Genomic DNA, 15,139 nt, shown 5'->3' with positions numbered 1-15,139 from the left:
TCTTTTTGTATTCTGTAAACGTGGTCTCTGGCGCCGTCTAGCGGTAAAAACAATTATTACTACTAATAAATGGAATAGAACAGTCAGTCCAAAAGTTAGTTGAGGTGTAACTGAATAAAATTTAGGAATACGCTACAAAATATCGCATTATAATAAATAATTCTGCAAACATAGCTGTTAATAAAAACAAATACTGAAGGCAGGATTCACAAAGTCACTATGATATTAGGTTATGGAATCTCATCGTTGTTTGATTATTGTTTTGATGATTTAATCAATCCTGTGTTGATTGCAGCATTTGAGGTTAACGTGGTTGTTAACAATGTAACCCGACGAGGCTCGTGAAAATGCCATCTCCAAACCTGAAAGTCCGGTCGGACATAGCTGCACACGCACACACAGTCGTCTCTGTGCGTCCTTACCTGAGTCCGTGACGTCACGTCCCACGTCCAATCAGGTGTGAAGAATCAGGAAGACAACTTTCTTTTACTTTGCTTCGCCCAGAAGTTCTGGCACCGGGCGTTTCTCGGAACCAGGCGAGTCCAGTCGAGGGAAACTCGGTTTATAACCTTTACAACCCGGGCGAATGGCGCACATCTGCACCGACGGCTGCTGCGCCCGCTTTGCGGAGGGGCGCCAGTCTGCGCTCAATTTTGCGCTTCTGCTCGTCGCGTACATCCTGTACCTGCTCGTCGGCGCCGGCGTCTTCTCCGCCATCGAGCTGCCGTACGACCGTGAGCTCCGCCGGGAGCTGCAGTCGGCGCGGCGGGAGTTCCTCGGCAACAACACGTGCGTGTCCGACGCGCGTCTGGAGGAGCTTCTGAGCCGAGCGCTGGAGGCCAACAGCTACGGGGTGTCGGTGCTGGGCAACAGCACGCGCCGCAACTGGGACTTCGTGTCGGCCCTGTTCTTCACCAGCACCGTGCTGACCACAACAGGTGAGCCTGGGGAGGTTTACACGCAAACTGAGTATAAATTACAGTATTTGTGCAAAATAAAAACATGCATTGTCAGCAAATACAACTTTTTCCCCCTTGTGCCATTATTTACATAACATAAATGAAGGTGATGATGATGATGATGAAGGCACGTGTCTGCAGGTTACGGCCACACGGCCCCGTTGTCCAACGAGGGCAAGGCCTTCTGCATCGTCTACTCGCTCGCCGGCATCCCCGTCACGCTGCTCTTCCTCTCCGCCGTGGTGCAGAGGATCATGGTCCTGGCCACGCACCGGCCCCTGTCCTACCTGCAGTACCGGTGCGCCGTGCCCCGAGCCACGCTCGCCGCCGCCCACGCCGCCTGCCTCGCCGCCCTCATCGCGCTGTGCTTCCTCGTGGTCCCGGCGTGGATCTTCGCCGGCCTGGAGAGGGACTGGAACTTCCTGGAGTCCTTGTACTTCTGCTTCATTTCCCTGACGACCATTGGACTCGGGGACTACGTCCCCGGCGAGGACCAGAGCGACGACGCCAACCCGCATCCCCAGCTGTACAGATTCACCATCACAGGTGAGTCTGAACCCGCGGGCTGGTCCTGTTGGCGGCCGTTTGCATTGCTCCCACCCTGTCTGCTCCCGCAGCCTACCTGCTGCTGGGCCTGGTGTTCGTGCTGGTGGCGATGGACACGTGCTGGGAGCTCCCGCAGCTGAAGCGCGTGCGCCGGAGGTTCTACTGCGACGACGTGCGGGAGCTGGACGCGGAGACCGCCCGCATCGTCGGCCGCGACCACGCCAGCGAGCAGCTGACGGAGCCCTCGGACCGCGGGGCGGATCAGCTGCCCGCCATCGCGTCGGTGTCGGAACAGGCGGCGTCCCTCCGACGGGACGGCGCCGCGGCGACCGGATCAGCCGCTAAGAAGAAGCACTGATGGGGCTCAGCATCACATTCAACAACGCCCACGCAGCTGAATGTTAATAGTATGTATGACTAGAAGCAGTCACACTATGTCTAAGCTCTGAGCTCAGCCACTTAAGTGCATTAAAGACTGAGCTCTCAGCCGTTGCCAAGACCCACACACATTTGCGGTGTTAAAGCAGGAACCACCCACAGATTATCAGGCTGGCATTGTTTTCTGTTCTCCCTCCCTGCAGATAACCGCTCTGTCTGTGACCCAGAGGAAAGGCCGGGCTCCCTGGGAGGGAAGCCCCATCAGGTTCTGCTTCCTGCCGTGGTCCGTATTGGCACAGTTTGCTCTGTTGGACTTCACACCCTCTTTAGTGCATTATAGAATCTATTGTGTTATTTGCATAGGACATTTGCTTGCATGAAGCTGTAAAGCGGCACCGGGACAATCAGGCACGCTATCAGACGGCCTGTTGTGCACTGTGTTGAAGGCATCCAAGTAGAACGTTAGGAAAGGGCTGGCAAACACCTTTTTAATTCTTTTACTGTAGCAAACATTCTGCAATATTCACTATCGCCACTAGAGGGCAGCACTTTCATTATATATGCAAATGCTTATTGTAGAGTTTCTTCCAAGGTTATGACTGAGGGAGGTTTTTTAGGGGGGAATAGTATTTATTATATTCATGTTGTGAACTGTTACAGGTTTGAGGAACTGAAGAAACAGCACAATAGTTTAAGTCTGCAACTCGCAGACTTGCTTTACTCACTTGATGAACAGTTTATAAAACAAGAGAAGACTTGTTTTCTAACAATGATGTTGTCGTTGTTCTTATTTATGGGATTCTTATCCTTTCAGGATTAAATGTAAATAGATCATGCATAAGTAAAGATGGTATAATTGCTTTGACATGACAATCAAATCAAACATCATATGTAAACAGGAGATATTTTATTTGTACATGATCATATACATTTAACAGACATGCAGACAGACGTGCATACATCACACAGATGTTCACTCTATTTCAACATTCAAGCTCAAACACACAAACAGGATCTGTCCTTCAACCTGACAGCAGAGCTCCATCCTCTGCAAGAGAAATGTCCTTGAGTTCATAAGCTGCGTGACGGTTGATGTGCAGCAGGTGTTGACCTTTGACCTCTCCACGACGGCCGGAAAAACGGAAAGGTTGCCTGTTCCAGCACCTTCACAAACTCACAGCATTCCCTCATCGCCGCACACTCACACAGCGTATGTTTACACGATCTGCGGCCGCTTGGAGCAGCGAAGCCAGAAGCGCCGCGTGCTGACGATGACGAGGACGAAGAGGAGCACGGCCATGACGGTGACGAAGGAGACGTAGCCCGCGTAGGGCAGCGGGGGAGAGTCGGGAGCCTCCGCTGGGATCATGTTGGTCAGGTTCAGCATGTAGCCCAGCGTCCAGCCTGCGTCACTGCCTTTTATCTGGGTGCAACACAGGAAGCAGTGACGTCACTGAGTCAGGATTGTTCAGAGGCGCCCACAGTGTAACTGGGGAAACACGGGTTTTCTGCACCCATTAAATTAAATATTTATATGGTATTTACAAGCTTTGAGTGACTGGTACTAAAATATTAATGAAATATTTTTTTTATATATTTGCTCAAATTTCAGTTTTTCAAATAGAAAGCTACTAGTAACGGAAGCGATGCTTAATGTCCTCCGCATCGTCACAGCCCGTTCCCACCTGTCTGACAGGAAGCAGCCGAACGGAAACCGGAAACCGGTTAATGACCTCATGCAGGTGCGCGCGAGCGTGCGGCTCTTCACCCCCTTGGGACAGTAATGATGCTAAATAGTTGAGCAACAATGACCATGACGAATAATATGATTTTCAAATGAATACATTTTTGAAGACGGACTTTTTCGCTGAAGCTGCTTCTTTGCCGCGGCCGTTTATTACTCTACAGTTCGTCCGAGTCAACGGTGAGTGTCCTGTTGTGTTGCACGTGCGTTTGCTGCAGCTTCAGCCTAATTCACCAACGTGATAACGTTGATAATGTTTAAAAAGGTAAACGAGGCATGTTTAGCATCTTGTCTATTTGAAATAAATATACCGTAGATAATGAGAAAGTATATTTTATTTACATAATTTCTGTAATATTGGCTTTGTGAAAATTCTAAATAGTCCCATTTATATTTTCTCCATATAAGGTCTTTTTTAACTTGGCTTGGTTTGAGTTCAGGACACTGTATTTCACTTTTATCCAGCTTGTCAGTTTAAATCTGGATTTCAGCTTCTTCATATCACAATGACCAAAACACCACAACCTGATGTTTACTTACTGCTACTGGATGTCTTTGTATTGTGATTAAGAGTATTGTGTTGTGTGTTGTGTGTGTGTGTGTGTGTGTGTGTGTGTGTGTGTGTGTGGCCGGAAAGGGCTGGTCTGGACTTTCCACTGACCTTCTTTATGAACTCTATTTGGGTGTAGCTGTCTGAGGTGAAGTTGTACCCTTCTGTCAGCAGCGTGAGGATGTATGCTCCAGCAAAACAATACTCAGCCAGGTACTTCACTTTGACACCAGGATGCTGTCGTTTTACCTGCAGTCCAAATGAAGGAAAGGATGTGGTTTAAATACAGAAGTGTGATATGACAGGATGTATTATAAATAAATATGTCCCAACCTCATCCCAAGGGGTAGCGCAGTAGCTCGATATGACTTCCTTGACCTTTGTCAGAGGGATGGATGTGTCAGTCAGGTTCAGGAAGTCCATGACAAAGTAGTAAGCAGAGAATGCCTGCAGTGAGACAGGAGGAAATCTGTTACATCCCTAGATACATTATATGTGGACGGATCCATGTGACTGTGTCTGTGTTGGATTACCCCAAAATGCCCCTGCAAGAGCGGCTGGAAGACCCCGTTAAAAGAGCAGTGGCTGTATTTGCAGTATGTAAAGTTGAAGATACTTTTGACGACGTCCTGGCATTGTAGGAAGTTTCCGCTCCCTGTGTGATTGAAGGCTTCAGGAGCTCCCTGGGGTTTCCTGTTCGACACGCAGGGGCTGTCGTAGAGGCCTGAGTAGGACACGGCTTCGCTGTAGCCGGGGTGGAAACAGGGATCTACTATTGTTTTTGGAGCTAACTGGGAGAGAGAGAACAATAGGGGGGGGTGACCGACGGAGACAGGAAGCAATGATTTGTTCTTTTACTTGCTTATTTAGCCCTGAAAAACAAGTAAGAGTCAGTACGGCAACATGAACAGAGAAACCAAAGGAGTGTTTACCAGGGTCTGCTGTGCTAGCAGCAGTTTCATCGCCTGGTCTTTGCCGTAGCACAAGAAGCTGTTGGTGTACAGGTTGTAGTTGTTTCCGTAGAGCCGGAAGGTGACAGAGTTGCTCGGCGACTCCGATCCATCGTAATTACTGGATACGAAGCTAATCTGGGTGGAGGCCCCGCCCAGATCAAGAGCACCTGTGGTTTCCAAGCCCTGCAGCAGAGACAAAGGGTTTTACGAAGGTGCATCCAGCCTGGGCACGACGCTAGCTCGGACGCTAACCTGTTCAAGACGATCCGCCAGGTAGTTGACGGTGACCCAGCCGAAGGCGCCCTCCTCCTGGCCGCTCAGGATTCGAGCTCCCTGAAAGTTAAAGGGGAACGTGTGCAGGCTCCGCTCCACGGCCCGAAAGACGGCATCCGACGCCGAGCTGTTCTCCATGCTGCACACGCAGATGGATTCGAATCAATACGTCACCTCGTAAATAATAAATGGACGCTGTCGTAATAGATTAGGTTTGACAGTGACAGGTTTGCTGCTCTGCCAATAAAATGTAAGTGGAGATAAATCAAAGGCAGAGGAAACGGCTGCACACAATAACCGAGACCTTGTGTGTTTTTAGTGAAGCATGTGTTTTATGGGCCACGGTGTTCAGATGGGTGCCATACTTGAGTAATCTCATTCCTGCAGTTGCCCCCAGGTAAAGAGGGGTCTCCAGATGTCTTTTGCCGGGCACCCGCTGCTGGGCCTCCTGCATGCATGCCATCAGAGACTCCCCCGCTTTCCAGGGTTCCGATGCATAGGAGGAAATACCTGGACCTGAGGAGCAGAATGTCAAGAGGAGGGCTGGACGTAAATCTCAGTGATAAGCGGAGCTAAAGGTCATCGGTAGAAAAACGTGGTGTGTGAAGAACCTGCAGTCTATTATACTTGCATAGGAATTGTTCTAATGCGCGACAAAATGTGTGACCAGGTGCTTAACGTTGGCGTGAGAGTCTTTTGTTAGATTGTTTTTAATTCTCGTTTCAGTTCTGTTCCAAGTTTCTGCTTTTTGTAATGGGAAAATGAAAAGACCCAATCTTAATGGGGATAATTGCCGTGATTGTGGACTGCGAAACCTGAGGAGAGGTGTTATCATCTCGTGCTGAGCTAAGTGTTAGTTCAGGTGTTTTTGAGCTATGTTTAGTGGATTAATACACCTTTGGTGCAGTAATAAGTATTTACAGGGGATTTTCTGTGCACAGTGGAGAAACGGAGAGCGTGTTATGTCACACTGAGCCGCCGCTGTGGCCTTGGAAGTCGGAAACAATGTGAGACTGTGGACGTGTGCGTGTGGTGGTTTCCTGTTGGTGAATGCATCCTGACTGGAGTAGAATGTATTCTTTCACTGTTGCAGGCAGCTAACTCAGCCCGGGCAGGGAAGGACTGTTTCTAGCATGAATCAGAGCGAGGTACAGTCTGTTACAGTACACGACGCTTTAATAATTCAGCAACAGCAAATGGCTGCGTAGAAGGATCCTCTTTGGCTGAGGAAGTCCCTACAGGGTTGTTTTGTCTCATGTATTTGAATAAACTGATGCACACAGAAGGTTTAAAGCATAAGTCTGCATTGGGGCCAAAATACAAACATTTGCTGTATCAAAATCCATTTGAAAAGAGTTTAACTCCGACTCGATGACTAACGCAGCGCTTTTATTCAGTGGATTATAAAGTGAGTCATGAATAAAGTGTTAGTGGTTTTTAATGAGCCTTCACAGCTTCGATAAATCATTACAGGTTCATTAGTTGTAAGTTGTAAATGTTAATGAGTTTTTCATAGATTTTAGCAGCAGATGCTCTGAAACCTCTCTTAATATAGAAGTCATCTGTCAGTTATTAACAAAAAAAACCCTAATTAATAAGAACAGATCTATTCTTAGCATTCCTCTAACATTTAAAAGTTGAAGTTAGAGACTGAGCGGCGCTGAGCCGCGTCCTGTACCTTGGACTTTGCAGACGTGTGTCTGTTGAACTCGTCCAGTGTTGTTATCCTTCTCCGCCGGCCACTCGTAGATATAAAGCGCCGTGTGGGAGGATCCAGCGTCCAGCACGATCCCATACTGAGACAGAGGCGACAGAGAGGCGAGCTCAGTGATGCTGACTCTGAACCAGGGTTGTACAACTAGACGCTTCTGTTATCTCCTTATTGATAAGCAGGACTAGTTAACATATCCATACAGTAACCAAAGCAGATGCCTCCTTATCATGAGCTCTGGGCTGTTTTTGATGGTCATGGTTGGGCTTTTAACCTTTTCTCTTACCTTGTACTTTTGGGAGAGGGGCATATTCTGCAAAACCGCTACCGTCACCAAGGCAACAATCACTATGACACCAATCACAATGATGATGATGGTCACAGGCCAGGGGTTCTTCTCTTTCATCTCTGAGAGCGGGGGCGGAAAGACAGACGGACACACAGGAAGGGGAGGCGAGAGGGTTGTGGAAAGAGGGGGACATGGGGGTTAGGGAGTCTTGCAGCCAGATGTGGGGGATATCAAAGCGCGTGCATTCGTATGTATGAGAACCAGGCTGAGAGGTTGCGGAGAGTGTTTGGCCGTGTTGTTTCGTAACCAAGGACGACAGAGGGATTTCTGATTTGCGGTGTCTGAACTTATGCCAAGTGTTTCATTGATTCTAGGCGGGCCGTTATTTTCGGCCGCAGCGCGTCCTGAAAGCAAACGGCACCGAGGTGTTCGGCGGTGTTCAGTGTTCAGAAAGGATCAACAAAGATTGCCAGCTCGAAAAATGACTCGATGTGAATGTAAACAAGGGTCACGCTGAGAAACGGTGTGGATACAGAACAAATGGCCTTCATCACAGTTAATGAATTTAGTTAGAATTGGCCTTTTCTGGAAAGGCTCACTTATTACGACATCATCATCATCATCATCGTCATCCTGTCGCAGATATTATTCTAATCCTGAATATATTTGTCTGCTGCCAGCTTTTCCCGTTCCCTTCTAAGTACTCATCCAGTTTCCACTGTTTACCAAAGGGATTTGATCTACGCATACAGACGGATGCTCGTGCTGTATATTCAGTTTATAAATGGACAGGAAAGGGCGTCGCAGGTGGCAGGTGGCCTCAGCTGATAAAAACATGTTAGCATGACGACTAAATTATTCACACACACACACTCGCGCTCTCTCGCACCACATACAAGCTTGCACAGAGCAAGGTCGGCAACCTGACGTCCCGAACGCACACACCTGCCACACCTCTGCCGCTGTATCACCGCACCCGCAGCATCCGCAGCCACGGAAACGCACGCTGAAAGTAAACGCGGCCCGAAGAGAGAGGGGAAAGAGCACTCACCTCCGCCGTCGGCTTCACTAAACTTAGCACTGACACCGGAGGGAGGGAGAGAGTGGAAGTGGAGGGGGGAGGGAGGGGACGTATGGGAGGACAGCGGGAATGAATGGGCCGAGGGAGGCAGCCGAGCGATAAGAGGAGGGCAGCTCTGGACGGGGCACCAGAATAGAGCCGCTTGTGTGTGTTCGCGCGGCTCTTAGCTCGGCATTTCCTCCCTCGGCGCCGGGCAGCGCCACCGGTCACTATGGCGACTCGGCCGCAGCGGCTTTGCTCTATGTCGGCGCACCAGCATGTGCAGAGAGGACCCGCTCCGTGAGCTAATGGGACTTATTCTGTCTGTTCGGCCTCTGGGATGCGTGGGAGGGAGGGAGGGAGGGAGGGAGAGTGGGGGACTCCTTCTTTGGCTGTTTTTTTATGAGCAGCGGGCTGTGATGTCACGTCTGTGACGGATCGGAATCCCCTGCTCTCCTCCGAGCCTCCTGTGTCTCTACGGCCGCGGGTTTTCTGGGGCGCGTACGTGTGCGTGCGAAGCCCCGACCATGAGCTGCATGCAAATGTGCCGACGCATTCACGGACCCCTTTTGGCCGTTACTTCCCTCTGCTCGCGCGCCTTTCTCACGACAAGTGTGAAGTGTAGCAATAAGCGCGGCACAAACGCGCACACACACACACACACACACACACACACACACACACACACAGTATGCGCGCACACACTAGCACACATGCTGTAACTGATTGACTATGTCAAGTCAGAAAAATAAGCTTGAACTTTGCTTGTGCAACAGTCAGAGTGGGCTGTTTGTTTACAGGTCAGGAGAGTAATTAAATACTGCATTACATCACATGAGGAAGTTGTAAGATGCATGAAAAAGACAAAATGGACCTAAAACTATTTTTAAGGTAAAATTTGACCTGAATGAAAATGGGACTGAGCCCCAGAGTCAGTGGTGGGACCCAGTGAAGTGCGTGGCAGTGGCTGATGTCATTGTCTGCACTAGAATAAAAGCCCGGTGCGGTGCTTCGCTGCAGTGACGCGATCAGACGTCGCCTCGAAGCCGAGCAGCTGCAGTGAAGGGCGACTGGTGGCACATGTGGTTGCCACACATGTTTACTGGTTCAACAATGTCTGTTTCTGCAGCGGCTTGTCTCGCATATATAGAATGTGTGAGAACAACTGCCGTGTGGTTAGTGAGTAAACATCCAGGCCTGGTGTTAATCATATGAGTCATATTAAAATCTCTTGTTTTATTATAATTCAAATCAAAGTCTGAGGATGTGGGTCCATTAGGGCTGTAAAGTCTGGACCAACCTTCCTTACGTCAAGTCTCTAAAGTGTTTTGCAACAGATGGAAGGTTTAGTTTCACAGAAGGCAATTTCCAGTTCATCCTTAAATTGCTTTCAGGTAACAGTGTGACATAGGGTGAGTGGTGTTTGTGGCTAAATATAGGTCCGAACACGCGCTGAGGCAGAAAACACGGCTCACCTGAAACCAGACAGCAGCTCCTACAACGGGTCACCGTGACCTGCTGTTTGACCCGGTTCTGAGCTGGAAGCACACAGCTGTCTGCTCACTTCCCGATGCCACCGCCAGCACACACAGGTCCAAACAGGCCCAGTGTAACAAATGACTCACAAACGCAGGTCCACACAGACAAATTTCACACACGTGCGGCGGAGTTTCCATTTTGGTTTTGTAATCGTGTCGTCAAGGTGAGGTTCGTCAGACTTTGGCCCGAGGAAAGACGGCGGTGGACAAAAAAAAGGGTGGTAAATGACAACACCAGTGGAAACTGATGTTCCTGCTCAGTGAGTTCTGTCTCCATTGGTTCATATAGAAATCCCTCAAATTACTCAAAGTTGTACTTTAGAAGCTGCAGGTTAGAACATATTTATTCCCTGATCCTTAAGGTGTCACCAGGTGATAAATCAAAAGACAATGAGGCATTCAAGGACCATACAGACCGTAGGTCATCCAAGAATGTCCGCTCTGGCATAAAATGGTCTCAATATTATCTATTACAATTATTTCTGAGACCTTGTTGTGACCGACAGTTCACGTTAAAGCGCTTATTGAAGCTGAAGCTCAGCTGTTTTAAGATTTACAGCTGTTTAATGGTCCTGGTGTTGAGGCCCAGTCGGTTCCGCGTTACTCTTTTACGGCGTCACCTCCGCCCCTGCTCACCTAAAACAACCTCATAAACGTCTTCACGTGGGAACGCGTAAAAGTAAATGAGTGAAAGAGCAGACGGCGAATACGCGGAGGCCGCGTGTGGCGATGAGTCAGCGGACGGCGGCCGGCGATCAGCTGTGGTTTCTGTATGATGGAGGTGAGAGAGCAGCAGGTCTCAGAACCGGGGGGCTGCGGTCGGTCTTCAGCAAATCACAAGCTTGTGTGTCGAGAAGTGCGCGTAGGCGCCCAACGCCACATTAACCTTTACTGAAGTAAAACTGTCATAGTGGGAAGAGATGAAATGAGCGTCAGCGGGTTTGAGGTTGTGCAACCGCCGCGTTGTTCTTCCTTTGAAGGACACTAAGCGTCGACTGAGGAACTCTGATGATGTGAAAGCGCCTCCTGAAAAGGGGAACCTCTGGCAGCATCATATGATGACGGAGGGGAAGCGTCCACAGGCTGAATGTGGTCTGTGAGGGAGAAGCGTCACCGCTCACGGCAAAACAGGAGAAAGAGAGCGCCGAGAACTGGAAGAAGTTCTCAACTTGGCTTCAGTTATAAATGATTTTTACTATAAAGATGTATAGACTTTATGCGCTTCTTGAACCAGGTGTCGCATCCTCACCGTTAAATAGTCATCTGTGTGTATGTTAATTCACGCCTGAACTCTGACACTGAAGCCAATCTTATCGTTTGTTCGGTTGGAGGCTTAGCGGCAAATGTCCAGTCAAATAAAATTAGAGATAACGTCGAGCAATTACTCAGCGTGCCGTAAACCTGGAGAGAGAGGCCGCGCGAGCGCAGGCATCACTAGGACGGACTTTCAACTTGCAGCTACAGTACGTCCATCCTCTACAACACACACACACACACACACACACACACACACACGTGCATGCATGCAGTGCTGCCGCTGGATACGAGCATGGGTTTCCTACATGTGCGTGCATGCGTGTGCCACCTACCTCTTTGTGCAGACATGGGTTCTTTTTCAGCAGTAAAACAATGCTCTTTCTATTCTTTGCCTCTCTCTTCCTCTCTCTCTCTCTGTTCCTCTCTCGCTCTCTCTCTCCAGCAACGCAGCAGCTCTCTGCTCAGTCTAACGTTTCTCAGCACCTCCTTTCACATGCACTCGCTTTATTAGGAGATAGGAGCTTCCCTCCTCCCTCTGGCTCAGCCCACTCCCCTCTTTGCCGGCGCCTTTAAGCTTTGCCTTGTGTTCACCCCTTTCTCTTCCTCTTCCTCTCTCTCTCTCTCTCGCCCTCTCTCTCTCGCCCTCTCTCTCTCGCCCTCTCACTCTTCCTGTGTTTTCTGCTGTGGCTCTCTCCTCATCTATGTCTGCGCCTCAACTCTCGCGCTCCCCTCCGCTGGTGTCCTATCCCTGTGTCTCTCTTCCTTTTTGTCATGGTCTCTGTCTCGTAAAGTGGGTCAAACATGAAAGCAGTGCCGGAGCCGAAGCTGGAGAGATGTTAGAGAAAAACGCTGGGGGTGAGCTCCGTTTCCTGTTGAAGCCCATAAAGCCCCGCTGTCCTCACACAGATGTAACGTTAACACTGGAAAAAAGGCCTAACGGTCCTGAAGACCTAAAAAAAGGAGCTTATAAAGCTCACTGTAAGTGCTATTAGGTGGAGATTTATCACCAGAGCAGCACAAAGCTCTCAGTTCAGGGCTGGTGCATCATCCGTTACCTGCATGTTGGTATGTAAGCTTGTCTCATCGAGGCTTGAAAAACAAAGGCCTGTTTGTTTCAGAGTCATGGTCACAAGGGGATCTGATTGAGATTCACACACTTGGGTAAACTTTAACCAGGACAATAGAACATCTCCCTGTAGCAGATGCTTTGTTTTGCCCACGTTATAAGGATCACATCAGCATCAGTAGTGAAAACCTTTAGATTGGAGTGGTGCATTTGCATTTGATTGCTTTTGATTGGAAGAGCAGCATGAAGCCCGAAGAGGTGTGGAGATAACACAATAAGCCCATCAGAGCAAGAAACAAAGCACTGGGAGAATGACTGTAGACGAAGGCGGCTGACATGGATGTGAGGAACGCAGAGTCGCTCCTAAATCACATCTACAGTGTTTATGGCGAATGACGTTATGCAGCTGCTGGTTGGGACGTTAAAGTGATGAATGCCTCCTGTTACTCCTTAAGTGGAGCTTTCCTTGTGTAAGTTCTGCGTTGGCTTTGTTTGAGTAGAGCAGATGCATTAGCACAGTATGTGCGATGTCGTCCGATGACTGGAAGTGGGAGAACTATGTGAGCAGTCCCAATGTCATTTTTCTATTTATTTCCACTTTGCAAAAATTGTTTCCTCATTTTAAAGGTGTTTGCTGATGGAAAATGTTGGCACTTCCCAAGTACAATTAGTCAAACGTAGGGTCAACGGGGTCACCGGGAAAGGTCATGGAGTTTGATCAGCAATCGCTGCTTCAAGGCCATCGATAAATCTAAATTTGAATTGGCCTCCTGCTGACGAGGCGTTCAATCTGGAGGCAGCACTTTAATCAAATAAAGCCATAAAAACTATGCATCACATTCTGTTTATCTGATGATGTGCATGTTTCAGCTCAGATATCAACAATCAGGTTTCTAATAATTAAACTGTTGCACGTGAACTTCAACACAAGTGTCTTGTGTGTGTGTGTGTGAATATGTGCTGTTACATAAGATTGAGTGCAAAAGTTCTTGGGCCACAATCAACCACTCTAAGGTTGAGCTGAGGTTCAGAAAAGAAAAGGGAGGAAAATAATAATTTGAAAAGGCGTTTTCTGCCGTGGTTTAAAAGGTCGAGAGGCTGAAGGAGTATCGATCATGAGAGCGTTCATGCTCTTTATCAAGGGAGGAGAGTGTTGGTCAGTTCTATCTCTTCTCTCATGTGGTGCCTTCATGAAATAGACCTTCTGCTTCTTTAACCCATTATATTATCTGCTGTTCTATCAGCTACTTCTGCTTTGTGGGATCGACTCGACTGTTCAGTTTATTTTTCTTCCTGCCAAGGCTCCGTCAGTGGGCATGTGAGAGGTTGATGAATGCATTGTTGGCGCTGGTGTTTTCATTAGCTTTGTTGACAGTAACAAATCCTCCAGCAGCTTAAAGGAATTTTGTTTTCCATGAATTACCTGCACGCGAGCTCTGGTTTCATTGTCGTATCACTGAACTCTTCCCTCAGCGAGGCCCGGCTCTCTGCATTGACTGGGTTTCCTGACAGAGAAACAGGATAACCGTAGTAATGCGTTTTAGGGCTCGCTGTCACGTTAACGTTGCCGTGAGAGCTGTCTGATCGAATCACCACGAGCCCTAAAGTGCCTGTGGAGAATGGTAGAAAGATGCAGCGTTGTGAAAGAGTGGCAGAAAGAGGAAGATGATGAAGGTCATTGCCATGACAGCGAGGACGTCTTGACAGACAGTCAGACAGGATCTCCGGTTCATTCTTAGGATGTCAGTGTTCCAGTTCTCTCTTTTCTTCATCCACATCACAGGGTGATGGGGGTAAAAGAGAAAATTGTGCTGACGCCGTTGGTTGACATCCTCAAAACCACGTTTGACTTCTGTCAGATGGCAACGACTCACTTTGGCTCCAGCTTTGGTTCTGGGTGAGGTGTGTCGGCTCAGTGTCAGCATGAACCCTAGCAGCTTAAAATGAAAGTCCTGATAACTATTTGCTGAATGGCCATGAAACCTACAGTACGTGTTTGTTTAGCTGAGGTAATGATCAACTCCCTGTATTTTGTTCCATCGTCCTGTCATTTAAACAAGTGCTCCTTTGCAGAGTCTTTCTTATCAGATGGATTCGATTTCTGTGAGAAGCTGTGCGTCTGATAGCGATGAGTGCGTGGGTGAGTGGCGTAAGGCGGCGGTGGAAGGAGTAGGGGATAAAATGGGAAAGTGACAGACTGAACAAAGGAAATTCTGGGTTCCCACACATGAAAGCAAGTCTTCTCGGCTCAGGACCCCCCCCCCCCCACCCCCCCGCCAATAAATCACTGGTGTTCCATATTACGCTAGAGAGAAAATGGCGAGCATTGTGATTGACAACATATAATTAGTTTGGGGTCAGATAAAATAGTACAGTCACTTAGCGTTAATAAATAATTCATACTGTGTGACCTCTTCACACATGTTGACCCACCGCCCCTCCTGCTGGGGAGCGTTGCCATGGCGCCACGTCCCAGAGGAAGTGTAAATTGTCAACAAAGAGGCTTTTTGTCACTTTTTGTTTTTTTGCCAGATAAGAAACATAATTGTTTGGCAAAAATAGCCCCGTGTGCTCCTTTCTGACATTGACTGGATGCTTGAAGGCTTCACATAAACGCGCAGTTATAAGAAAATGACACATGTCCTTTTACTTCGTGTTTTGTTTAAAAGTCTAAAAGAGGAAGTTCTTGTGCTAGTTCTGAGAAGTTTGAAATGTATCTTGTTTTTTGTTTTGTTTTTTACACTGTAAATGTGACGTGGCCTCAAGTGGATGTGAAACTTTTATTTTCATGTAATTACATAACGTGCAAAACGAG

General features: G+C 48.3%; 2 protein-coding genes across 2 annotated transcripts; one reads left to right on the top strand and one right to left on the bottom strand.

Moving 5' to 3' along the window:
* The first annotated feature begins 429 nt into the window (after positions 1–429).
* Positions 430–2,656, top strand: LOC114845458 (potassium channel subfamily K member 1-like). The gene is made up of 4 exons (XM_029133491.3): positions 430–938; positions 1,101–1,505; positions 1,577–1,912; positions 2,087–2,656. Exons 1-3 carry the CDS (start codon positions 587–589, stop codon positions 1,861–1,863), a joined length of 1,044 nt encoding a protein of 347 aa, XP_028989324.1. The 5' UTR covers positions 430–586; the 3' UTR covers positions 1,864–1,912; positions 2,087–2,656.
* Positions 2,657–2,773: 117 nt separating this feature from the next.
* On the bottom strand, positions 2,774–11,820 carry entpd1 (ectonucleoside triphosphate diphosphohydrolase 1). The gene is made up of 10 exons (XM_029133490.3): positions 11,591–11,820; positions 7,401–7,522; positions 7,082–7,199; positions 5,769–5,919; positions 5,383–5,542; positions 5,110–5,313; positions 4,711–4,968; positions 4,511–4,624; positions 4,289–4,426; positions 2,774–3,306 (listed from the first exon to the last, which is right to left on the bottom strand). Exons 1-10 carry the CDS (start codon positions 11,604–11,606, stop codon positions 3,100–3,102), a joined length of 1,488 nt encoding a protein of 495 aa, XP_028989323.1. The 5' UTR covers positions 11,607–11,820; the 3' UTR covers positions 2,774–3,099.
* Between the last annotated feature and the right edge of the window lie 3,319 nt (positions 11,821–15,139).

Source organism: Betta splendens, chromosome 19 (genome assembly GCF_900634795.4).
Source record: "Betta splendens chromosome 19, fBetSpl5.4, whole genome shotgun sequence".
Classification (NCBI taxonomy): domain Eukaryota; kingdom Metazoa; phylum Chordata; class Actinopteri; order Anabantiformes; family Osphronemidae; genus Betta; species Betta splendens.
Note: the sequence above shows the minus strand (reverse complement) of the source record. Positions and strands in the feature narration are given on the sequence as shown.